The sequence below is a fragment of the Panthera onca genome, chromosome F2, assembly GCF_046562875.1.
Source record: "Panthera onca isolate mPanOnc1 chromosome F2, mPanOnc1 haplotype 2, whole genome shotgun sequence".
NCBI classification, from domain to species: Eukaryota; Metazoa; Chordata; class Mammalia; order Carnivora; family Felidae; genus Panthera; species Panthera onca.
The window spans coordinates 37,295,768-37,321,947 of record NC_138356.1 but is presented as its reverse complement, the minus strand read 5'-3'; the positions used below and the strand labels follow the sequence as shown (position 1 = coordinate 37,321,947).

At 37.4% G+C, this 26,180-nt stretch overlaps 2 protein-coding genes across 8 annotated transcripts in view; one reads left to right on the top strand and one right to left on the bottom strand.

Annotated features, from left to right (window-relative positions):
- Positions 1-20,038, bottom strand: part of RIPK2 (receptor interacting serine/threonine kinase 2) — a 57,925-nt gene extending 37,887 nt beyond the window's left edge. For 3 of the 4 annotated variants that reach the window (XR_014136612.1, XR_013553472.2, XM_060610865.3), the window contains exons 1-6: positions 19,524-20,038; positions 14,900-15,053; positions 12,561-12,716; positions 4,883-5,040; positions 4,118-4,167; positions 2,640-2,801 (exon numbers count right to left, since the gene is read on the bottom strand). Coding sequence is in view for 1 of the 4 variants with exons in the window: in XM_060610865.3 (XP_060466848.1) it covers positions 2,640-2,801; positions 4,118-4,167; positions 4,883-5,040; positions 12,561-12,716; positions 14,900-15,053; positions 19,524-19,696 (853 nt within the window). In the remaining 3 variants the exon portion in view is untranslated. Of the gene's footprint in view, positions 1-2,639; positions 2,802-4,117; positions 4,168-4,882; positions 5,041-12,560; positions 12,717-13,961; positions 14,063-14,899; positions 15,054-19,523 lie in introns of those variants that run through there. The other variant, XR_014136613.1, reaches the window with a different exon arrangement.
- The window catches only part of LOC144615080 (uncharacterized), a 213,269-nt gene continuing 207,055 nt past the window's right edge, over positions 19,967-26,180 (top strand). Inside the window, exons 1-3 of one of the 4 annotated variants that reach the window (XM_078441630.2) lie at positions 19,967-20,081; positions 20,721-21,220; positions 22,711-22,802. The gene's annotated coding sequence lies outside the window, so the exon portion shown is untranslated. Of the gene's footprint in view, positions 20,082-20,339; positions 21,221-22,710; positions 22,803-26,180 lie in introns of those variants that run through there. The other 3 variants (XM_081792292.1, XM_081792293.1, XM_078441631.2) reach the window with 3 other exon arrangements.

Sequence of the window (26,180 nt, the reverse complement as noted above, 5' to 3'; positions counted from 1 at the left end):
GAAAAGAGATAAGGCAGGAAAGATGGATACAAGGACAACCAAGTTTGTGGATATGGTAGTGGAACTGTGAGGTAGTACTCTCTTACGGTTTCTATTTCTTAGTGCAGTGTGAGAACAGGTGATCTGTTAAAGGGAAGATGGAGCATGGGACGAAGGAGGTTTAAGAAGGGATGCTATGGGGCACCTGCTTAGCTCAGTTGGTTGAGCGTCCCACTCTTGATTCAGCTCAGGTCGTGATCCCAGGGTCGTGGGATGGAACCCTGCATAGGGCTCCATGCTGACTGTGGAGCCTGTTTAAGATTCTCTCTCCCTCGTCCCTCTCTCCACTTGCACTTTCTCTCTCTCTAAAATAAAAAAAAAAAAATTTTCTTAAAAGAAGGGAGGCTAAGGTATTAACCCTGTCTTCTTTTCCTAAGCTCAGAATCTACCAAGAAAAGCCACACAAAAAAATGATAAATGATGATTAAAGTATCACCTTTATGACCAATAAAGATTAATAGAGAAATTAACTTTAGATCTGTAGCCAAAGGGCTTGGAAAGAATTCACAGCTTTACTCAGCCAGAGTCTACATCTACTTCCACATGGGGGAGCAGAAAATGTATATATCCTTTAGATAGGCTGACTTCTAAAAGAAGGAAAAAAACTGAGAAGGGACCAGGTAAGCATGCTCAGTTTTTCTCCAAAATTAACAAATAAGATAAAGTCTGAGGAAGACTGCTGAGGGACACATAGAAGCTAGAAAATATTCTCCCTATACTTTGCTTTTTTGGGGATTGAAATGGAATTTCATCTTCACTTTGGAAACATAAAAAAATGGGACTTGTGTGTCTCCGACAGTAATACAATATAATCACTGATTAAGACAGCAAATCTCAAACTTTTAGGTCTCAGGACTCTTTAAAATTATTGAGTATCCCAGTTTTTGTATATGTGGGTCATATCTATTGATACTTACTATATTAGAAATTATAACTGAGAAAATTTTAAAACATCGGAGTGTATGAGAACACATTCCATTAATTGCCGGAGCAGTGAAACCATCATACCTGATTTAGCCTCTGAAAAAATCCACCGTGTACTCATGAGAGAATGAGAATAAAAAGGGAAATTAATATCTTAGTATTTCTTATTCTGAAAACAGTTTTGATTTTGTGAATCCTTGTGAAAGTCTCAGGAACCAACCACCCCAGGGGTCCTTGTACCACACCTTAAGAACAGTTGATCTCTGAGAATGGAATACTAGAGATGTATTTGAGAAGCATAATAGAATTGCTAAGTAGTGTTTAGTGTGTAGTTTTGGCCACTAATTTAAATAGAAACCAATAACTTCCACTTCTGGAGCAATAGGGTAGGATTTACCATCCTGCCTAAAATGACCAAAAAAAACCAAACAAAATACACGAAACAGTGGTTTTCAATACACTAGATACTGGGCAACAAAGGACAGAGATCTCTGAGGTGGGAAACAAATAAGGTGAGCCCTAGGACTGCCCAGGCTTGCTGCCTAGAGAGAGTTCCCAGCTGCAGCTTATAGGGGAAGTAAGGTGGGACCTCACTTCTCAACTGAGTGGAAAGTTAATTGAGGAGAGGGGGCTGAGAGTCTGGGTAGACCAAGGCAGATAGAGTTCAGAGGACAGTACCAGAGAGGGGAGAGGTAACACAGAGAGACAGCTCTGTGATCTGCAGAGGGCTCCTTTAAGTACTGATCAATGCAGGGTAGAGAAATCATTAAGCCAAAAGTCAAAGTCTTCAAAGAACAATAAAGAAAAGCCAGGAAGTCTACAGAAAAGTAAGTATTGCCTAATGGTATGATCTTCATAGGAGGTATAAGTTCTAGAGAATGGAAAAGAAATGAGTATTTGGAAGTGGCACTGGGGACAAGGGAGATATAGACCCTCCCAGATAGCTCTGGGAAATAAATGTGAATCCATTACAAGCAACTTTTGATTTTTTAAATATAGTAATGATAAGCAGTGAACACAAATTGCGAGTAAAAAATATATTTCATTGCTTTTATAGTCCTAGTCTGTGGCTTATTTTTCACTTTATCTTAATCACATCTCTTGAAGTGCAAAAATTTTCAATTTTTTCCAAGTCCAATTATCCTTTTTTTCATGTATCTTGTTTTTGATGTCATACAGAGAGTTCTTTGCTCACCATAAGGTCGTAAAAATTTTCTATGTTTACATTTAGATGATGATCCATTCTACCTCTGAAATAAATCTTAATTCTATCTAATTTTTCTATCTAGGATTACCACCTTAATTAGTAAACTCTTGACAGTCTCTTAGCTGGTCTCTTTGCATCCACTCCTGCCCTTCTTCAGTCAATTTTCCACACAGCAACAAGAGTGCTCTCTTCAAAACTTAAATTAGATCATGTCATTTCCATACAATGCACATATTAATGCTATTCTATTGTACTTGGAATAGATTTATAACCTTTTGGTGGTAGCCCAACAGCTTCTCCTTATCTCTCTAATCTCATCTCATAAAATAAAAACAGCACGTGAATTAAAAAGAAAACAAAACCTGTAAGTTTGCCATCTAACTTGTGTAATTTTTCAAGGAATATTTTATTCATAGTATAGTCACTATTTTTCTAATTCCAAATGTCCAAATTAAAACTGTACACTCACTTAGGAAAGATGGTCTTTCATCTGGATTTTGTGCCCATCCACTTTCTATTAGAGAGATCATGAGTGCTCGATGAGGTATATCCAATGGTAAATTTTCTTCATTAGTGTCAGGTCGATGTCCTTGTGACACACTATACATGATCTGCAAAGGATTGGTGACTTCTGTCAAAACAAATATATTTCATTTATTAGAAATATATTATGATCTAATAGATTACTTAAATATGAGGGAAACTTAAACTGTTGGGAATAATGCATTACCCCCCCCCCCCTTTCTGTTAAAGAAGTATATATGTACAACTATATATTCCAGTCATTGAGATTTGTCTGCCTCCTGTGGTGGAGTTTATAGCTTCACCTCAGCTCATTAATTTTAAGCTTGGTCATGTATCTGATTTGGCCAATGGAATGTGAATACAGCAGAGCACAAGTAGAACTGAGGAGAACCTAGTATAGCTAAGGATGGCCACTCACATCATATGTGAATGAGAAATATACGTTTATTTAGTAAGCTACTGAGATTCTGAGGTTGTTACACATCAAACCGACCCTTACGAACAGAATGGAAGAATCAGAATAAAGAAATGGACAATATTATCAGAAAACTTTGAAATTATTCTTTAATGATTGCTGGTTATTACAGAAGAAGCATGAATTAAATTTTCAAATAAAGAATTTTAGAACTGGACTGAATCAAAAATAAATATTCAAAAATTTCATTTTGCAAATGAAAAAAAAAGAGGACTCGAGATTTAGTGGCGTGATCACACAGCTAATTACTATCAGAACAAGAATTATAATCTACTTTTTTCTGACCCTTAATCCAGTATAGTTTCCAATATACAGTGGATTCAGAATTGATAAACTATTATGCTTTTATAGTATGTTTCCACAAAATGAATGGTAGGCAGATTCAAAATAAGATGGGCTTTATTTAGATAGTTCTGAATGTGGCCTAGCAACATGATGTCATCTAGAACAAGGAAGTGAGGGGAACCTGGGTAGCTCAGTCGGTTAAGCATCTGACTTTGGCTCAGGTCATGATCTTGCAGTTTGTGAGTTCAAGCCCCATGTTAGGCTCTGGGCTGACAGCTCAAAGCCTGGAGCCTGCTTCGAGTTCTGTGTCTCCTTCTCTCTGCCCCTTCCCCACTCACACCCTGTCTCCCTGTCTCTCTCTCTCTCAAAAACAAACATTAAAAAAAAAATTTTTTTTTAAAGATTTAAAAAAAGTACAGGGGCGCCTGGGTGGCTCAGTCAGTTAAGCGGCTGACTTCGGCTCAGGTCATGATCTCGCGGTCCGTGAGTTTGAGCCCCACGTTGGGCTCTGTGCTGACAGCTCAGAGCCTGGAGCCTGTTTCAGATTCTGTGTCTCCCTCTCTCTGACCCTCCCCCGTTCATGCTCGGTCTCTCTCTGTCTCAAAAATAAATAAACGTTAAAAAAAATTTAAAAAAATAAAAAATAAAAAAAGTACACTTACCTTCAAAAGGCTGTTTTCTGGATAAGACTTCCCATGTGATAACTGCATAGCTGTTTAAGATAAAAATATACATACAGTACATTATAAACTAACTATGCATAATAAACTAAAATAGCACTGATTTTAAAAGCTGACTACGGAGAGATCATTTTTGAAAGGGACAAGGTAGTGAAATACTGTATAAAGAACTACCATATACAACCAAGACCAGGAATATTTATATACAGGTTTGTTTTGAAAGGGAATTAATCCAATTTGAAAAATTAGCAAATTACTATAATAAAAATTTGAAGTTAAAGGATAATTTGTTGTGGATGATTCTTTAAAGACCTCTAATTACATGATTCTATTATTCACACAAAATAAACAGCAATAAAAAAGATGGTTTTATGTAGCCCTACTCTACTGACTTTTTTTGGTCTAAATACTATCTCCTTTTGTAGTGTTAAGTGTTGGCCACACTGTTTCCTTCCCTCCTCCATCAATGTCAGATATGATTAAAAAAAAAAAAAACAAAAAACAAAAACCTTGAGTACTATATTATAAATTGACAGGACAAAAAATGTGCCTTAAATTTTTTTCAAGGATGTAAAAGTAGCTTCAAGGAAGGAATCTTTTATTTGAAAAATATTAATCACTGTGGTCTCTATTTTTGCCACACTTATGAGAGAAGAGTAAAAATCACATTTTAAAATGTAGCTTTGAAATTCTGGTTAATCTTATTTTTATACAAAGTTAACTCTGAGCAAAAGTAACAAATTATACCTATATATATCATGCTTGACACTGGCCCTTGATTTTTGTCCAGGTTCATAGTTCTCAGGTGGCATATAGATAATTGTCCCTCCTTCTGGTGAAGATTTACTACTTCGTGATTGTGAGAGGGACATCATACGCCATTTTGATAAACCAAAATCTGCAATCTGTAAGGGAAAAGAGTAAATAACTGAATTTAAAATTTTTTCCTTTAAAAAAACAAGAATTGACTCTCTTTGTCTATATTCATTGTATTTAGATATGAGACTAGAGGAAATGTTCTATATTAATATTTTATTTCTATATATTCTATCAGTTTCTTTATTAATTCTAGAGTGCTGAGCCCAATAACTCTAGAAGCAATAGATACTGACTTGAAGTTCAGCATAATATCACAGATTTTAAAATGGAGAATGAGTTTTGAAAAATTAAGCAGGAATATTTTGTGCCTTAAATTCTGAATGAGCATATACACCAAACACTACTTTTTAAGACAAGTAGTTTTATAGCATGTGCTTTCAAAATTCACCCACACCCCAAAGAACTGCTAAACTACTGGTATCTAATATGATTGCAACTGGGTATTGTTTGCAACTCAGATTTATATGTTCTTATTTATAATGCCCTAAAAATAGTAAGCTTCAATTGTGAAGTAAAATTTCGATATAGTATAGGTCATTATTATATGATTTATGCTTACTGCTAAAAGAATCACATCTGTTGGCAAGAGTCTATTTAGCATATAAAGCATATTTATGTCCATGACAAGGACTGCTTGAAGAATTATGGGTGACATTCTGTGCTTTTGATATATCCTTTAAAGTTTTGCTTCACTTGTAAATTTTATGCAGATATTCTACAACACCTTATAACTCTCTATTTAAAAGGTTCCTTATTTTTTTTTAAAAATGGAAGACAAAAGGGGCACCTAGGTGGCTCAGTAGGTCGAGCATCCGACTTTAGCTCAGGTCATGATCTCAGTTTGTGAGTTCGAGCCCCACACGTCGGGCTCTGTGCTGACAGCTCAGAGCCTGAATCCTGCTTCGGATTCTGTGTCTCCCTCTCTCTGCCCCTTCCCCGCTCATGCTCTGTCTCTGTCTCTCAAAGATGAATAAACGTTAAAAAAAATTTTTTTTAAATGGAAGACAAAATAACAGAAATAGTATTTTATGGACAAAAGGGTATAGGACTCTAAAAACATTTAATTTGAATTACTTAGACCTTCACACTGCATAATTTAGGATCAACAGAGGGAAATGAGCTCTATCCAGCACATCATTTGTGTTTCAATTACTTAACTCTTCCATTTTTACTAGTTTTAATAGAAGAAACAATTTGTTCAGTGTTTAAATTCATTATTAAAAAAAAATTATGGCTCCACTCTAAAAAGGGAGGGGGTAGACTATATGAAATTTTCCGTACATTATTAAAGTAAAAGGGTAAGTCTAAGGAAAAAAAAAAGTAGAAAAGACCCAGAGAAAATATGGTGCCATTACATGAAGAGCTACGCTGGATTGACTGTGAAAGGCAATATACCATGTGGCTAAGAACACGGGTTCTGGAGCCTAGGTTATTTAGATTTAGATTCCAATACTACCACTTAATTAACTATGTGTGAACTTGAGCAAGTTTTTAAATTTCTCTGCCTCAGATGACCCATCTGCACATATGTGCAGTGGGGACAACAACACCATATCACTGGTTTGAGAAAATTAAATGCCTTATTCTAAGCAAAGCCCTCAGAACAATATCTGGCACACAATAAGTGATCCATATGTGTTAATATTAGTGTTTTGTATATAGGTTGCTCTTATTCAATACAATCTGCTCTTCCCACCTACCTTCTAAGAGCAAAAACAGCACTCCAGTTGCACATTTGCTAGAGTAATAAGCATTACTATAAGTAGAGTTTATTTTTGTGCCACAAGTGAAAAATTCTAAGAAAAAAAAATCTGAGATGTTGTCTCAACTTATACCTGAACCATAATTTGCAAACTCCTGGGTTAAATGTTGGTTTGAACACAGCATTAGAGAAAATGTATTCCTGAGCTTGCCTCCTCATGTGCTTTTTCACCTAAGATTTTCATCTTCCTCTTTTCAAACCTGACCTAAAAACCTAAATCAGAATTCTCTCTCTGAGCTGATTTAGTTTGGTTTTCACATGGAGCTATACTTCTCCCCTTTCTCTATTACAAACAATACCATTACAAAAGGCATGATGCAATAAATCTGGATCTTCAACAGGAAAAAAGTGAACAATGTGAGGGAAGGAATGATTTCTTGAAGGTCTTAAATCAATCATTCAGCCATGAAGACAGAGAATAAGAACTTTCCCATACTATGCAAGATTTTAACATGCATTTTAAAGCTAAAGGCTTTCTTTTTAAATATGAAGATTATTTTAAAAATTAGAGGAAATTAAAACACACTACTATAAAAATCATCCACAATCCTACCACCCTACTAGAATAGCTACTTTCATTTACATATACTATTCATATCTATAAAACTATAAAATCATCATCAGCAAAATGTTTTGAAGATTAATCCTGAAGTATTCTGTTTTCTACATAAGACTGACAGAAGAGCAGAGAAAGCAAGTATGGTACATATAAATATTTTCATTTCAAAGAAGCCTATCACTGGTTCATTTGTATATATGGTACACTAATGAACACCTGACAGATAACCAAATTTAATGTATTCTTTTTAAAGTAGAAAAGTCTCAGTTGATCTAAATCAGTAGTAAATATTTTTCTTTCAGCTATTATGCTTCTGGCCAGCATTCCAGTGAAAAAACTTACTTCAGAAAATGGTAGCAAGGTGTAAACATCTATTTAATTTTATTGAGTATTTTTAAAGATACATACTTCATTTAAATGCCTTTCCAAGATGATAGGTAGGTTAAATAACTTACTTTTTTATGAGTCAGTGATGAACTTTGAATTTTTTTTTTATTTGAGAGGGAGAGGGATAGAGAGAGCGAGCGAGCGAGCATGAGAGTGAGCCAGCAGGGGAGAGGGGTGGAGAGGGGCAGAGAGAGAGGGAGGGAGTGAGGGAAAGAGACAGAATATCAAGCAGGCTCCACTCTCAGCACAAAGCTTGATGTGGGACTTGATCCCACCACCCTGGGATTGTGACCTGGCCAAAACCAAGGGTCGGATGCTCAACCAACTGACACACCGAGGCACCCCCGAACTGTGACTTTTAAGGGACATTTATAAAGTAAAAAATAGAGACATACAGGATACATGTAAAAGAATGCTACTAATTTATAAGAATAGTATTAGAAAGGTCACAGCTCTCTATGTACTAAAATTAATAAAAATTACAAACTAAATAAAGTCAAACTATTTTAAATTCTATTCATATCAAAGAAAGACCAAGAAAGGATACCCTATTGATCAGTGAAAAGAAGAAAGTAGGAATCATTACCTAGTACTTTGCTTCTGTTTTCTCTATTTAGTTTCCAGACTGAGATGAAGAAACTCAAGTTCAAGGATGTTGAAAAGGTCAAGAAGGGCAAATCTCAGATTATTATATATATATTTCAGGTTATTGAGAATAGCAAAACTTTGGTTCGCAAGCATAATTCATTCTGGAAACATGCTTATAACCCAAAGCACTTGTATATCAAAGCAAATTTCAAGAACCATTGGCTAAGCTGTGATCATGCAACGTTCAATGTAATGTATTAATCACATTGCAAGACACTGCTCGTTTATCAAGTTAAAATTTATCAGAAATGTTAGCTCATCTTGTGGAACACTCGCAGGACAAGTTACTCACAAACCAAGGTTTTACAGTACTTGCAAATACCTCCATGGTGCTATTAGTGCTCTTTGTGGGACAGAATGGATAGTATATGAGAAAACTAAATGTCATTCTGACTTTTAAAAAGGAAAGAAATACTCAGCAATCAAAAAGAATGAAATCTTGCCATTTGCAACGCCGTGGATGGAACTGGAAGGTATTAGGCTAAGTGAAATTAGTAAGAGAAAGACAAAAATCTTAGGACTTCACTCATAGGAGGACTTTAAGAGACAAAACAGATGAACACACGGGAGGGGAAACAAAAATAATATAAAAACAGGGAGGGGGACAAAACAGAAGAGACTCATAAATATGGAGAATAAAGTGAGGGTTGTTGGAGGGGTTGTGGGATGCGGGATGGGTTAAATGGGTAAGGGGCATTAAGGAATCTACTCCTGAAATCATTGTTTCACTATATGCTAACTAATTTGGATATAAATTTTAAAAAATAAAAAATAAAATTTAAAAAAAAATTAAAAAAATAAAAAGGAAAGAAAATGTTGATTTTGCAAATCTACATACTGGTAGAGACTGTGCTTACTCCTTGTTTAAAAAAATTTAGAAAATTTAATAAAAGGGGTATGTTATGAGTAATTAATGGAAGATCCAGCAAGAAGTCATGAAAAACAAATTATATTGACTGGTGGTCAATTTCAAATCTAATCTGATATATCCCAAGTGCTTGGCACAATGCTTGCCATACTACTGTTGCTCCATAAACATTTACTGAATAAAACAATGACCAATTTCATTTCCTTTTTTGACAGTAGTACGACTGTCAAAGCATTAATGTTAAAACAGTTGTATATTACAAAACACTTTGTTATTCAAAGTAACATGTTTGACTATTAAGTTATCAGGCCTATCTGGTATACAGAGCAGATCTAGAATTCATTCGTTTGTTTATTCAACAAATACGTAGTTAATACTTCAATATGGCATGTACTGAGCAGGTGGCAGTTAATAAAATAGACTAAATTTCAGTCTTACTGGAGTTTCTATTCTAATTGGGGGAGACAGTCAATAAATACATTAACAAAAATATTATGACAGGTGGTGAAAATAATATGAAGGAGCATAAATCAAGGTACAAAGACATAGAGAAATTGGGTGAGTTGTCAGGGAAAGCCACTGTGAAGAAGGTAAGGGAATAAGCCAGGAGGATACCTGGGAAAGCAGTCCACTAAGGACTCTGATAATATTCTTAAGTACAAAATGGAGAAATATGGGCTGTATAACAGCTCTCTTAGAAGTATTCCAAACAAAATTAATGATTATTCTCCAAAAGTACTAATTAAAGATTGATAGTGACCTAGAGCATGAGTCCTAGCAGCATGTTGTGCAGCTCTGATCTGGGTTGTATACTGGTTAATACATAATCATTAAAGACACAAAAACTAGCTAATTAAATCTGAGGGTGACACCAATCTGGGAAATAAAATTAAAACGCCTGGACTAGAAAAGTAAAACTGAAATAGATCTTAAGAGGCTGAAGTAATCAATCAAATCTAACAAGACAAAATGTGATGATGTTCAAAAGTATTCTGCAAAGTATGTGATATGGCTTAAGCAACAATACCTGAAAAAAAAAAAAGAACCTCTCAGGACTTGTTGTTAATGCTATTTAGGGACCTGGGAAATGACACTTCCATCGAAAAGTACATTCATCAGGTCACATCAGGAGTATTTTCTTTGTGAGGATAAAAATTGAGATTTACCCACAGAAGCATCTAGACAGCACCTGTGATTAAAATCCATGTAATAAGGAAATTGGTTGAAAGAACTAAGGGTGTTTAGAAAGGAGAACAAAACACAAGTGTATGTGAGTGGCAGGGGGATTAAAGTCATCTTCAAACATTGAAAGGGCTGTCACGCAGAAGTAGAATTGGACTTACTCAGGTTATCACAAAGAGTAAAACCAGGACCAATGGACAGAAACAAACGGAAGGTGTTTTGATAGATCATATAAGAAAATGTCACAGTCATTTAAGGATGGATATTAAGACTCCCTGTTATAGGATATTTGCCTTGGGAGACAAGGGACTATCGCAGTGAGGATTCAGGGGACTAGCTGACCATTAAAGCACTTCTACCCGCATGGTTTTATAACTGTTGTGACAGATTAGTTTCTTTTTTTTTTTTAGTAGTACTGAGGCAGCACCTAGCTTCTGTTTCCTTTCCGCTCCCATTTTATTCTAGGGAGAGGAAGTGCATTTAACAGAGGTTTAGTTTTTCCTTTAACTTTTCTCACACTTTTTGTATTAATTTTCTATGGTTCCAACTTCCCTGTTACTTTTTTCTTTGAACATTTTTGATATTTACAATGATCTTCAATTATATATATTATTGTAAGAGGTATAGCAAAATAACATAAAAACAAAGCAAGTTACATTTAGTATTAGCTACTTAGCAACTACTTTTTATTTGGTGTCATCAGTTAGATGTAAACTATGGAATCACTACATGTGGTGCCTTTAGGCACCTAAATCTCATGCTTTATACAAAAAATTCAAACTAGATCCTAGATTTAAATATAAAGCATAGAACTCTAAAACTTTTAGAAGGTAACATAGAAAAAAACCTTCAATACCTATGGCTTGATGAAGGCTACTTAGATATGACAGAAAAGCATTGTCATAAAGGGGAAAAATTGATAAACTGGACTTCATCAAAATTAAAACTTCCTTTGAGAAAGACCCTTTTCAAAAGATGAAAAGAACAAACCATCAACTGGGAGAAAATATTTTCACACTACATATCTGATGAAGGACTTCTCTCTAAAAAATCTAAAGAACTCTCAAAACCCAATAGTAAAAAGCCAAAAAATTCAAATAGAAAACAGCTTAAGACATGAAGAGACAGTTCACTGAAAAGGATATAGAGAGAGCAAATAAGCAAATGAGAAAGTGTTCAATATCACTAACCATCAGAAAAGTGCAAATTAAAACTATGATAAGTTATCACGGTATACCTATTACAATGCTAAAATAAAAAACTGTGACAATACCAAATGCTGGTGAGAATGTGGAAAACCTGAGTCAATCATACATTGCTGGTAGGATGTATGGTCATTCTGGAAAACAGTTTGGTAGTTTCCTAAAAAACTAAACAAACCCCCCAGCCGTCGCACTCTTGGGCATTTATCTAGAAGAATGAAAACTTATGTTCATTCAAAAAGTTGCACAGGATTGTTCATAGGAGTTTTATTGTAATTTCCAATGACTGGAAACAATGCAAGTATCTTTCAATAGGTAAATGGTTGAACAACTTTGGTATACCCCTACTATGAAATACCATTCATCAATAAAAAAGAACCAATTACTGATATAAGCAACAACTTGGATGGATCTCAAATGTGTTATGCTAAGTAAACAAAGCCAAATACTGCATGATTGCATTTATACAGCATTCTCAAAATGACAAAATCATAGAGATGGAAGACAGATTAGTGGTTGTCCGTGGTTAGGGATAGTAGAAGAGGGTGAGTGTGAATATAAAGGGGTAGCAGGAATGATAGCTTTGTGGTGACAGAACAGTGCTGTATCTTGATTGTTATGGCGGTCACACATGTGATAAAGTGACATAGAACTACATACATGAATCTGTAAGAACTTCAAAATCAAAAGAAAAAAAAAGGTTTACATGACAATTTCAATTAAGGACATAATGACTTTGTATTTCGTACCACAATTCTATCACCTCTGGAGTCTAGAAAGAACTAAGCCACTGCAACAGGAAGAAGGGGCACTGAAGAAAAGAATTGCGGGCTATGGAAAAGTGAGATATTAAATCGGCTAGGTAGGGTGAAAAAAATCCTAAAAAGTCTTCAACACTATTAAACTCAAGGATGCAGATAAACTTTTTTCCAAATTACCTTAACATGAAATTCATTATCCAATAAGATATTTTGAGTCTTCAAGTCATGATGAAGTAGAGGAGGATTCATATTGTGCAGGTAATTTACACCCAGTGCAATTTCATGCAGAATGCGAAATCTCAGTGGCCAAGCAACAACAGGATATTCCATTTTCTTCATATATATGAAAATAAAACCAAAATAAGTGACCACATTCATTACATTTCCACTTAGAAAATTAAATATTCCGTGTGGAAATACAGCATAAACTCAGGTCAAAACATATACTTATTTTTATTTCATTGTATCATGCTATCAATTATTATTTAATATTCTTATATCTTATTTCCCTCAGTTTTTAGAGAAAATGGCTTTATAATACTGATATTTCCTTTTGGTTTATGTCAGTAATATAACTACTTGGTATAGGCTCTTCTTTCTTCATTTAACACAGTTTCAATTTTTTTCTGTGTAATACCTGAACACATATACTCACACCTATCTCTTCATTCTATGGTTTACATCAAGTAACCTACATGTACCCACACAAACACACACACAAAAAATTTGCTTCTAGTACCTAACAAACTACTAATACAAAATTTATATATTAACTTTCCTATTGTTATGAAATCATACTTTACTATAATTATCATTACATCAACTAAAATTAGGACCATATTATATTTACTATATATTAATATCTCATGCTTCTTACATAATTTTTGTATTCTAACGAAAAATTAGCCTTTGGACATTTTGCTTTTGTGAAAGAGACAAAGATCATCTCCATTTCTAAGCATATATAATACAGACATATTTAAAATAGAATCTTTTATATTTCCTTGTACTTACAAGTGATATTAATCTGAACTTTAGAACATAAAAGTTAGAGTAGCTTCCAAGGAAAATGAATAAACTCAGAAAAATTTGGTAATTTGGGAAGATCTGACAATGAATCATCAGGCACCAAGCTACTGAATACATTTTAAATGACACGAACAAGTATGCTTTTACTAAAAGCTCAAATCTGTTCTTGAGAATTTTTTCTACAAATGGGTAAGCTTATAGCTCATTGATTAGACATCACATGTTAATCCACTCATTGACAGTCTCAAAATACTCGGTTTTACATTGCACTTTGATTTTTTTCAACAATCTTTTTTGAGGTTGCGGGAAGAATACTTTCAAGGTAAATCCCACCCTAATGGTACAACACAGGAAACCAAAAGAGACATAAAACATTACTTCCTTTGGTATACACAGACCCCCATCTTGGTGAGTAACTGAATCTTTTAATCTATAAAAGGTCATTTTTTTCTGAAAATTATGTAGTTCAAAGGAGTAACGAGGCCTCTGTGCAGAATGGTATCATATGGAGGGTTTTGATCATGGAGATGGAAATAGAAGAGCACTCACTCTATATGTTCTGATTCCTTCTAGGAGTTGGCAGTCCACTGAAGGAGGCTCTATAATTTCTAATGGGTTCCAAATTTGGGTACCAGAGTATCTAATGGGTACTGGGGTGTGGGAAGAAAATATCAGAATATATATATACACACATATATGCACATATACATACATACATATGTATATACATGTATATATATGCGTATTTTTTTCCCCTTAGAGAGAGAGGGGGGGTGCCAGTGGGGGAGAGGGCCAGAGGGAGAGAGAGACAATGTTAAGCAGGCTTCACGCAGATAATATTAATAATATAAGATCAAGCAAACAATAATAGATGAATACACATAGTTTGAGATTAAGGATCCAAATTTGCTTACTGGTAGGATTTGCCCGTCTAGTTGGCTCACTGATGGGATTTGCAATCAAAGCCTGAGTAACTGGTACCTTGATAGAAAGGTAAATGGCACGTGCCATTGTCTATTATTGGAAAAACTAATATATTTGGTACTCAGAGACAGATTTATTTGGCCTATTCAGAACTTAATGGGCTGGTATTATTAATACTTAATCTGAATCTTAAATTGTTTTTAACATAAAATAAAATCTGGCTTACCTAACAGGGTATTATATAGTGTGCAGGGTTTATCTCTTCTCTCTCCTACTCCTTTCTCTGTATATACACATGTGGATACTGGAATTCAGTTTAAACCTCAAACTCAGTAACCTAAGCAAAATAATCTAGGTCCCATAGAATGCATGACCTGACTCTATGGTATTTTTAACAAAACAAAAGAAGACTTAAATTGTGTAACTTTACTACTGTAATTGTTTTCCATTATTCTTACTTTGATTCATCTATATATCTCTAAATAATCTGATCATATGTAAAGCCAAAACACTAGATCACTTGAATAACAGAATTATAGCTACTGAAAATACACAATACTTACCCTATGTAGGAGTTCATTTAATGATCCATTTGGCATGTATTCCGTAACTATTCCCAAAAATTCAGGCTCATTGCAAATTCCCAAAATTGGAAGGATGTAACTAAATCTAGCTTTGTGTAAAATTTCAGCTTCTCTTAAAACATCATTTCTTTCACTAAAGAAAGAAAATGCATAATTATTTCATGGTAATGAAAAATACACAATAATCATATCTATAGTATTAATTAAGCCTAGATTTTTTTCATTAATTGACCTCATGTAAATTATGCAACTTCTCTGTCCCTTTCTTTATATTTAAAGAAGGGATAACACCTGTCCTATATATTTCACAGGTCTGTTTACAAATCAGAATAACTTCTCTAAGCCAGTGATAGAAAAAATGTGCTATACACAGGTTATTATTATTATACTTTCCTAGGAAAGGGAAAGGACACAATATTTTAGTAAGTTTATAATGTCTATATTAGCATGATTGCTGTTTGAATTAAAGTTTATGTTGTATTACAGTACTATGTTAAATTTTATGGTTGCATACCATGTAAATTTTTTCCAGATATTCAAACAATATAATTTAAATGACTAGATGTAGATTTAAATGACTAGATGATAATAGTTGCATAAAGGTCAAAAATACTTAGAAATTATACAATGGAATTCAGGAAAAGAACACTTAGAACAAGTAAATGCTTGTAACAGATCCCTGGGTAACTCTGGATCTCAGGTTGGTTTGCCTATTCATTCACAAAACAAATAAATAAGTATTGAACATTTATTATGAATAAAGGACTATGCTCAGCATTATGGAGAATATAAAGATAAACATGGTCTGTGTCCTCAAGCTGCCCAGAAATCTTTTAAGAGAAACAAATACTCATTGTGGTTTTGGTTTGCATTTCCCTGATGATTAGTGATGTTGAATACCTTTTCATATATACCTATTGGCCATGTGTAGGTCTTCTTTGGATATGTTAATTATCTTGATCTTGGTAATATGTATATGTTATGTATATGTTCATCAAATCATGTTGTATACTTTAAATATATATAATTACATTTGTCAATTATTCCTCAAACTTAAAAAAAGGAAAGCATATAAAAGAGAATACATACTTGACATATAAAGTAGAATGTGGTAAGTGCTGCCAAAAACAAATAAGAAGCAAATAAATAACTATAGGAAACTCGGAAAAAGAGTAAACTGAGGGCTAGAGGAGTTGTCAGTCTTTAGAGAGGGATTTCAACTGTACTTTAAGGATGGATAGACTATCGACTACTGGTAAATGGGCAGTTAAGATGGATGTGGTCTCCAAGAGGGGAGGGACTTTTTTTTTTTTCACCTGTGTGTCCCCAGGACCTGAAACAGGGCCTGGCACCTGGTAGATATGTAATAGATATGTATCAAACGTACTCAAGGGAGTTGCAGTGAAGATTGTGTTTGGAAAATGGCAAATTGTTTCATATGAATCAGGATATGTAACAGAGCATGTAAAAGGAATGAAGGTGAATAGGGTAGGCTACAGCCTCATCTCAGAGCCTAAAGCCAGGTGAGGGTGTTTACACTTTATTTGGTAGTCACCAAATCATGACTGCAGGTTTTCGAGCAGGGTAACGGCATCATCAGAACAAACTTTTAGGATGATTAAGTTGGCAAAAAGATATAGGATCAGCACAAAGGGGCAGAATATTCTACTATTCTATAATATTAGATTATTATAATACTAATGAAGATGTGCAGCAGTGAGAGTCTGAAACTATACAGATCACAGTGAAAATGGGAAGAAAAACACTAGCTGAATAGAATGCCCAGGTTGTGGTGACTGACTAAGGTGGATATATTAAAAAAAAAAAAAAAAAAAAAAAAAAAAAAAAAAAAAAAGAAGAAGAAAGAAAAAAAAGGCAAAGGAATTGGAGATATCACCGTTTTTACCCTGGATGGATGTATGTTTGTAGCAGCAATAATAAAAACATCTCCAGGAGAAGCTTATTAAGTAAGCAATGATGATTAGTTAGTGCTTAAACCACCCAAGCCCTGGATGAATGGCTGTTGAAATAAGAAAACAACAGACATTCCAGACCAGACTACAAGGCTTGCTTTAAAAACAAAAAAGCAAAATAAAGCAAAACTTTGGTAATATACTTACATATTTTAAAATTCAAGAGTTACAAGTTATCATAAAGTAAAAAACTTTTTTACTTCTCCCTGTTCTTCAGCCCCCAACTCCTTCAGCCCCCTTCTTAAGACCCCAACGGTAAGGCAACCAGTTATATCAGTTTATGAAGCTTATCCTAATTAAACTTATCTTCCCTAAAGTTAAACAGTTCTGAGTTTGCCTCAAGAGATGTAGATCAACAAAAACAACATATTGTTCAGCACTCTTACAGGGAGACAGAGGATGGACTTAAAGATTTTTGGATACATTGAAAAAAAAAAAAAACGAGAGAGAGAGAGAGAGAGAGAGAGAGAGAGAGAACATGCGCGTGAAGGAGCACGAGCATGCTGGGGAAGTCTCAGTGATACTTAATACACTTGTTCATTCTCCCATTAAGAGTATCAGGCATTCTTCCTTCTACTGTCATCCTATTATGTGTCAGCCACTGTTTATGGACTATCATCTAAAGACCAACCCTCTAAACCTGGTTTTATATCACCACCTTACATATGAGGGCACTGAGGCTCAGATAAATAATTTTCTAATAGGCCAACATTAAGTGGCAGAGTTGAAATCAGATTTGAATCACAATTGTAGGACTCCAAAGCCTGTGTTCTTTCCATTCTGGTGTCTGATCAGAGAAAAGAAAGAATCAAGTTTTTGAAGTCAGATTTCAGGAAGATTGAGTGAGTGGCAAAACAGAAAAAAGGTGAAAAGTAGGTTTTTATTAAAAAAAAAAAACAAAAATGTAAAATAAAAATACAGCTTTTATAGGTACATCACCAATATTACCCAGATCAAAATTTGAATCACAAAACAGTTATGTCATCCACACAGGATGTTTGAACAACCAATCAGACTCATCTACACATACGGAGTTAGGAGATTGTTGGGGAAGGCCCACTCATTGAGCAGAAGTCAGGCTTGGGAGAATGACTCACCACCGATCATTAAAATGAGAACACGTAACTGCAAATAAACTTTTTTCTTCCAGGTGGTCTCAGAGAACAATGCAAACGTTTTCCACACAAGAGCTCGAGATGTACATGTATTTATTATTCCCACTTTGTAAGTGAGGAAATGGACACCCTGTGAGTCAATGCATAGCCCAGCCCTATGCTCAGATTACATAAATACTGCTAATGTTAACATCATAGGCAACAAGTGTGAGAAAGAACGTGATGCAGTAATGCCAGAGGGTTTAACTGGTCCTTATGGCTTCTTTGACAACAGAATTTCCTACTGAAGAATTTTAGGTTATGAAAATTGTTAAAAAGAATAGAAAGGGAACCCCCCTCTTCATTCCTTTGCTCTCAAATAGCACAAAACTTGGATAAACGAAAATCCTGAGCAGCTGCATCCAAGACGGGAAGATCACTTTGCTTTAAAATACCACAAGGGTCCACCAGGGCCAGATATCCGTAATCTACATGGCTGATTCTAAACTCCATTCACCCCTTGTAACCAACAACCACTCTTCAAAGTCGACTACATGTACGTACTCACTTGTGCCCAGCACTTGCCCCACAGAACTCAGGCCCCGGTGAAACAGACACCACATCTTATTAATCACTAGACCTGGTTTAGGATATACAAAAGGCGGGAACAGTCTCGAATCTACTGTGAGAGTGGCCCATCCAAGCCTGATAGCAACACAGCAAAGAAAAGCCACAGGCAGATGAAAGTACAGTAACTTTGGCAGAGCTGAAACTGAGGAATTTATCTGACACTGGATACTAACAACCTCGGACCAATCAGGCATCTAGCATGATGAATTCTGACATTAGATACACGGGAGGTGAGGCGAATGTTGCAATCATGGATGTTAACTCACTGAATGCGGGACTCAGTTATATCCCTACTGGAAGGGAAAGTACACAAGACTAACGACTAGACCCTACTGACCAGTCCCTTCGCTCACAGGTCAATGGTATAGGGTTGAAATGTTTTCCTGTTAATAGAAACTAATGCTAGCCTTCCCCTCTGAAACCTAGACAGTGCATGTAAATGGTTCCAGGATGTGAGAGGCATTCAAAATTTCTGACCATGTAATAGTCTTCTGATTCGGTTTGCTGTTAGCCAAATAATCCACACCCCCTGGGGACAGGCCTCCCTGCCGGAGTCAGAAGAGAAACTAAGCCAAGTCAAGTTTGGTATCTAAACTTTCACGACCACACGTAGTAAACCGCAAACAAAACAAGAACAAGAGCAAACCCACGCCGAACAGACTTTGGTGTGGGGAGGAACGAAGCCCAGAGTAAGAGGGAAGGAGGAGAGGGCGGTGGAGGGAAGAGGTGAGCAGCAGAGGAATGCGACGGCTGCAGCTCCTCCACACAGCACAGTTCTCCCCACCACGCGGGGCCCCAAGCCTCGAAGGACTGCCCAGAGGCGACGAAGGGGTGGGGCCGACCCCAAGTGTCACCGCCGTGTGGGCTCCAGAGCCCGGGGTTCGGGGCTGCGCGCGGGCGCCCTACCTGTCGAGCACCGGGGTGTGGATGTGCAGGTGCTTCACGGCCACCTGGACGCGCCAGTCTGCGTGGCGGGCGGACGACACGGTGCCCGACGCGCCGCGGCTCAGGTAGCGCAGGTCGGCGAGCTTGTGGTAGGGAATGGTGGGCAGGGCGCTGCAGATGGCCTCCCGGCTCATGGTCGCGCGCGGCGCGGGCGCTAGGGCCGCCGGCCGGCTCTGGGTGTGCCCGCCGCTTCGGAGGCTTCCGGGGCTCCTCGGCCGCGCTCGGGCGCCGGGACCCGCCCCCCGTGCCCGAGCTGGAGCGGCCGGGCCCTGCCAGCCGCCGGGGACTAGGTCACGAGGCAGCCCATTGCCCGCGCGGCCCACGCCAGCCGCTGCTCTTTGGAGCCCGAGCGGACTTTCCCGGGGGCCGGGGTCAAGTTGGGCTGCGGCGACGCGTCGAGGAGGAGCTTCCTCGCCCCACCTGGCCCTCCTAGGCGCGCCAGCCGCCCGAGCCCCGGCGGTCCGAGCTCCTCCCTCCCCGAACTTCTCGGGCGACGTCAGCGGCGGACACTGAGGCGGGGTGAGGGCGCTCCCCCCTCCCCCCCCCCCCTCCCCCGGGCCCCGGGATCCCAGCCGCTCTGGGCGACACCCGCAGGGGCGCGGGCGGGGGGTTGGGGTGGGGAAGGGAGCCGGAGAGGCTATTTGTCTTCTTTTCCCCCAGCTCCCAGGTTTGGAAAAGTTTTCTCTGAGGGCAAAAAGTTCCTTTTAGTAGCCTGCCGTCCGGTGGGCCTGTGGGCTCTCAAACCGGGGAGGAATCTCCTCTGAGATGGCGTCTTGGGGGAGTGGCCCGACCCCATATGTTGCAGCAAATACTCGGTGCCGGGAAGAGACAAACAAGCCAGGCGCACTCGGGGAATCAGAACAACAACAACAACAACAAAAAACTGTGTGTTGGCCACTGGTGTGCCCTCCCAGCGGAGTCACCTCCAAAGGCTGAGCCCCCGAACCTTGGCATCGGCCTCCTTTTATGGCTGGGATGGTAGGGGGTTGAGAGACCCGAGAAAAAGGGGAGGGAGCCTTATCACCGGTGCTCCGGCCAGGTGGTGGACACAGGAGGCAAACGAGATTACAGAAGCCAAAAGAATGCAAGGAGAGGATCTAGCCTCGGCCATCTGGCCCCTTCTATCTCGTTTCTACGAGCTTTTCTTCTCACCCCCAGGCGGCAGGGTGTGGGTCGGAGGGCCCTGGGTTCTTCGCCCCCGCCCCGCGCCTGCACAGGAAACGCTTTGGGTGGGGAGGAGGCGTGGCGGTGACCGCCTGGCGCCCCTCAGTGAGTGGGGAGAACCCCGTGGGGGTGTAAATGCACCTGCCTACCCTCGCTTCCAGTGTTGCTTCCAGGTGCGTCAGGAGGGACAGGTGGGTGAGAGAGCTTGTCACGGTTGAACTCGGTCAACAAATCGCGGGTTGAGCTCCTGTTGCGTGCTCTTCTGCCAGGGACCTACTTTTCTCTCTTTTGCTGTCCATAACTACATAGAGGGTGAAAAATAACGGAGAAGAGTCAATCCCTCTGATTCCAGGTAAGACTGCAAAAATTTCCTTCTCACACATCTGGGAGGAACGCAATTAACGTTGAATGTCAACCCAAAGCAACCAGAAATCTTTTCTTTTTTTACCTTAGAACGAAACACCTTTTCTACTGGGATGACGCTCTTGTAGAGTGTGAGTGCAAATATTATATACAATATCAAGTCCATACTAGGCATTTTACTTCTTTATTTTTATTATTATTTTTATTTTTCTGGAGAGAGAGCAAGTAGGGGAAGGTGGGAGGGGGAGAGGGGGAGGAGAGAGAAAGAGAGAATCCTAAGCAGGCTCCTCCCTCTCAGCACGAAGCCCACTCAGGACCTAATCGCATGACCCTGGGATCATGACCTGAGCAGAAATAAAGAGTCCCCATGCTGTACGGACTGAGGCCCCTAGGTGGCCCCATATTAGTCATTTTTTTTATTTTTATTTTTTTTAATTTATTTTTGACAGAGACAGAGCATGAGTGGGGGAGGGGCAGAGAGAGAGGGAGACCTAGAATCCGAAGCAGGCTCCAGGCTCTGAGCTGTCAGCACAGGGCCCTATGCGGGGCTCGAACTCATGGACCCCGAGATGATGACCTGAGCCGAAGTGGGACATTCAACCGACTGAGCCACCCAGGCGTCCCATACTAGTCATTTTTAATGAATTCTAAGGCCACAGTAATAAGGAATACCTGACTTGATAGGGGATTTCTGCCTGTAGAGAACCAGTGTTTCCTGTATTTTTGTGTTGCCTGAGATGAGAGTAGCAATGTTACTACAATACTGGGAAGTTGTAATGAAACACGGTGTTTTTGTTGTTGTTTTTTGTTTGTTTGTTTTTGATTCTTGAGAGAGGTCAGGCTGGAAAGGGACAGAGGGAGAGGGGGAGAGAGAGACAGAACCCTAAGCAGGCTCCCTGGACCGGGCACTCTATCTCACCACCTTGAAATCATGACCTGAGCTGAAATCAACAAGAGTCCGATGCTTAACAGACTGAGGCACCCACATGACCTGAAAACACCGTGTTTTAAAATTTCGGTCATTTAAAATAAAATGCTTAGCTTTAAAGATATGGTCTGATGCTTTGTGCTTTTTTCTACAAAAAGTGCTCAGAAACCTTTTCCCGTTCATTCACGCATTCATTCATTCATTTTTTTCCAGTCAGTTAACAAACTAAGAATTCCAGAAAAAGAGAACAAAAAATAGGAAGGGAAGACATGATCAAAATAATAATTCGAGAAATTTTGGCAGGATCAAAGGACAGGGGTCTCCAAATGGAAAGGGCCACCAAGTACCCACAGTGAATGAAAAAAAAAAAAAAAGCCTACATGTAAGCACGTTATTAACAAGGTCAAAACCCTGAGAATAAATAGAAGATTCTATAGGTTTTCAAAAAGAAGAAACAAGAATAAAGTGATGGGGATTAGGATGACATTAAATTTTTCAGCAATAACAGTAATGTTAAAACACAGTGAAGTGAAATTTCTTCAAAGTCTGAAAGACAGTAACTTCCAACCTACGATTCTATAGTCAGCCGAACTATCAAGTATAAAGGCAGAATAAAAAAATGTTTCCACATATACAAGGATACAAATGTTTCCTTTCCTTCCATCGACTTTTTTTTTTTTTTTTTTAATAAAGAAAGCTACTGGAGGATGTGCTCCAACAAAACATGGGACTAAATCAAAGAGAAAGACATGGGATCTGGAAAAGAGGATCAAGAGAAAAGGAAGGTAAGCCCAGGATATGGCAGAATTAGCAATCATTTTTTGTTGGAGCGGGAGATGACAGACTCCCAGAGAAAGACTCTAGTTAAAAAAATTGAACTTACAGATTATCTAATTTTGAGTTTTGGGGAAATTATATTATAGATGTTTGATAAATGAAATATGTGATAAAATTGGAAAAAGAACTTACAAAACTCCAAGTGAAAAGGCAGCAATTTGTTGAGAAATAAAAATTATACAAAAACATTTCTACAGACTGTTCAGTGATGGTAAAAAGAATAAGACTTCAGAGCTTTTGCAATGCTAGTAGTTTACAAATGTCCAAGAAGGGGAGAGTATGAAGCATAGAACACTATAAAATTTATATTTTAGTTACATTGCTTAAAAAATAGGTAACATAGGGGCGCCTGGAATGCGCCTGTTGGTTAAGCGTCCGACTTTGGCTCGGGTCATGATCTCACGGTTCGTGGGTTCGAGCCCTGCGTCGGGCTCTGTGCTGACAGCTCAGAGCCTGGAGCCTGCTTTGGACTCTGTCTCCCTCTCTCTCTGCCCCTCCCCCACTCGCACTCTGTCTCCCTCTGTCTCAAAAATAAATAAACATTAAAAAAAATTTTAAAAAGTAATCATGTGGTTCAACATTTAACAGTATAAAACATAATCCCATGGAAAACTGGACAGAAGACCCAGACAGCTCACAAAAGAGAGTATCTTAATAGCAAATAGCAAATGAAGGAGTTGAGGCACTTTCAACACTGTTAGTCATCAGGGAACTATAAGTTAAAACCGCAGTGTGATACCGCTATACAAATACTAGCTAAAATCAAAAAGATAGAATATACCAAATGTGGGTGGAGATTTATAGCAGTTGGAACTCGTATACTGCTAGTGCGAGTGTCAGTGGTACAACCAGTTTTGCAAACTGTAGAGCAGTTTCTGTTAAAATTGCAGCTGTGCAGATTCTATGACTCAGCGGTTCCTCTTCTAGTTATGTGGACACACAAATGCTAGTGTTCATAGAAGTGCTATCTATAACAGCGCACACTGGAAATTACCTAAATATGCATAAACAGTAGATTGGTAAATAAATTGTGGCATATTTATGCAGTGGAACACTAAACAGCAATGAGATTGAACAATGTACAAGTTAATCACACAAATACAATGTTGGATGAAAAAAACAAAATAGATTGTATGAGTCCATTTCTGTTAAGTATAAAAATAAAACTAATCTGTGCTTTTAGAAATCAGGATACTGATGACTACTCCTACTCTCGTAGGGAGAAGGGTAGTGACTAGAAGGGGCATAATGAGGCTTCTGGGTTGGTTGTAGTGTTCTGTTTCTGGATCTAGGACGTGGACTCTAGATGCCAGTTACATGGGTGTGTTCACTTTATGAACATTCTTTGGGGTTACACTGAACATGCACTTTTTTGTATATCGTTATCCTTCAACAAAAAGTTAATAGGTTTCAACATAAAATAACTATATATGTGGATATGTATTATGTCTCTCACTTTATGTAATTAGTTTCACACTATGTTCACCTTGCTTGTTTTTTACTTAACAATTTATCTTGGATATCTTTCCATGAAAATACATAAGATGTTTCCTTATCCTTTGTTTTTAATGGTTAGTGTCTATACCATAATTTATTCCCCATTGGTGGATACTCAGATTGTTCCCACATATTTGCTATTACAAATAATGCTGCAATAAATAATCTTCGCAAATACTCAGATTGTTCCCACATATTTGCTATTGCAAATAATGTTGCAATAAATAATCTTCACAAATATCATTCACAAATATCTACATATGTAATTCCTAGAAGCTGAATTGCTGGACCAAAGAGTTAAACCTATGTGTAATTTTGGTTTCTGTTGAATTTCTCTTCACTGAGGTTGTACCAATTTTTTTCCTACAAACAATAAGAGTGCTGTTCCTCCACGCAGTTGCTTTCATTTTCTTTTGAGATAGATGCTACAATGTTGGCCTGTTGATTGCTGGAGTTCAGTGCTTAATCTTAAATGCTAAGATTCTTTTTCTTGCAAAACTTCTAAATATTTGGGTTCAATTTATTTGTCATGACCACACGCCTTTAGCTTTCATGATAGTGTTCACCATTATGCGGTTTAAAAATGTATTCTTAGTCATATATATTGTTAAATTAATTTCCATAATTAATTGGCTAAAGACAGAAAACTTAAAGAATAGTGATGCTGAATTACATCAACTAAGTGAAAAAAAAATTATGCAAATTAGATGAGAAGACAAGTATCACATCTGTCTGTTGAATTCATCTGTTCAAAATTCTGTAAAATCACATTAAGAATTGTTTTGCCATTAACTGAGAATTAAGGTTATTCATACTGCAAGTGCTATTTTAGGAAATAGCAGTTTAAATCCCTAATATCTCTTTAATTAGAAAAAAGATGGAAAATTGAAAAATAAACCACTTAAATCCAAGAATTTCAAACATCTCATATATAATTTTTTTCTATTTTTTTCAGTCTGAAAGCACCTAGTAAGTTTTGCATGGGAAATCTGACATTTAGGGCACGTTTAGTATATCTTCCCCCCCAAAAATCTCAAAAACAAACCTGATAAACTCTGTAATGACATGGAGTCTGTAATTATGAAGTCAGAAAAATACATGTTTTTGCAGTTAATGAGCATAATCATGTTTCTCATTTAGCATTCTAATTGTGCTCAGTCCTAAAATTGAACATGTAATTTTAAAATTGTTGAAGATGATGCTTTTTCTGGTAATTAAGCTAAGTTAAACAAAATTTTCATCTCAATTGGAAAAAAGTAAGCATTTCTCACACTAGAATTATTAATAAAGAACATTAAAGTCAACCTATAAGTATAGTTAATATAGATAATAGTTTTCTCAAACTTTTTTCAATCTAAACTTGCATCTTTATCATTTAGCAGTCAGAGAAAAGTGAAATGGTTTTTAGAAATTCCTAAAAAGTTAAGTTAACATGACTTTCTGTGAAAGTGCTGAAAAGTTTAAAAAAAGAAAAAAGTTGGAAGACACTGAACTAGTACAATCTCCTTTCTAAACAACACCTAGGAAAGAGTTGTCTGGCTTCTTTTGAGCGTTTCCTGGCAGTAGGGAATAAACTACATTTTGAACAAGATGTTTTCGTTAGTTGTAAGTTTCTATTATTAAAATTCTCTAACATTGAGTTTTACGAAGTTCTGGTCTTCATATTAGCTGTTTATGCTGTATTGAATAACCCTAATTCTTCTACCTAGACAATTTGAGTTTTGTCATTCATTAAACAAACACAAATGGGATGCCACTTTTTTTTTTAATGTTTTTTGTTGTTTGTTTTCATTTTTGAGAGAGAGAGAGAGAGAGAGGGAACAGAGCGT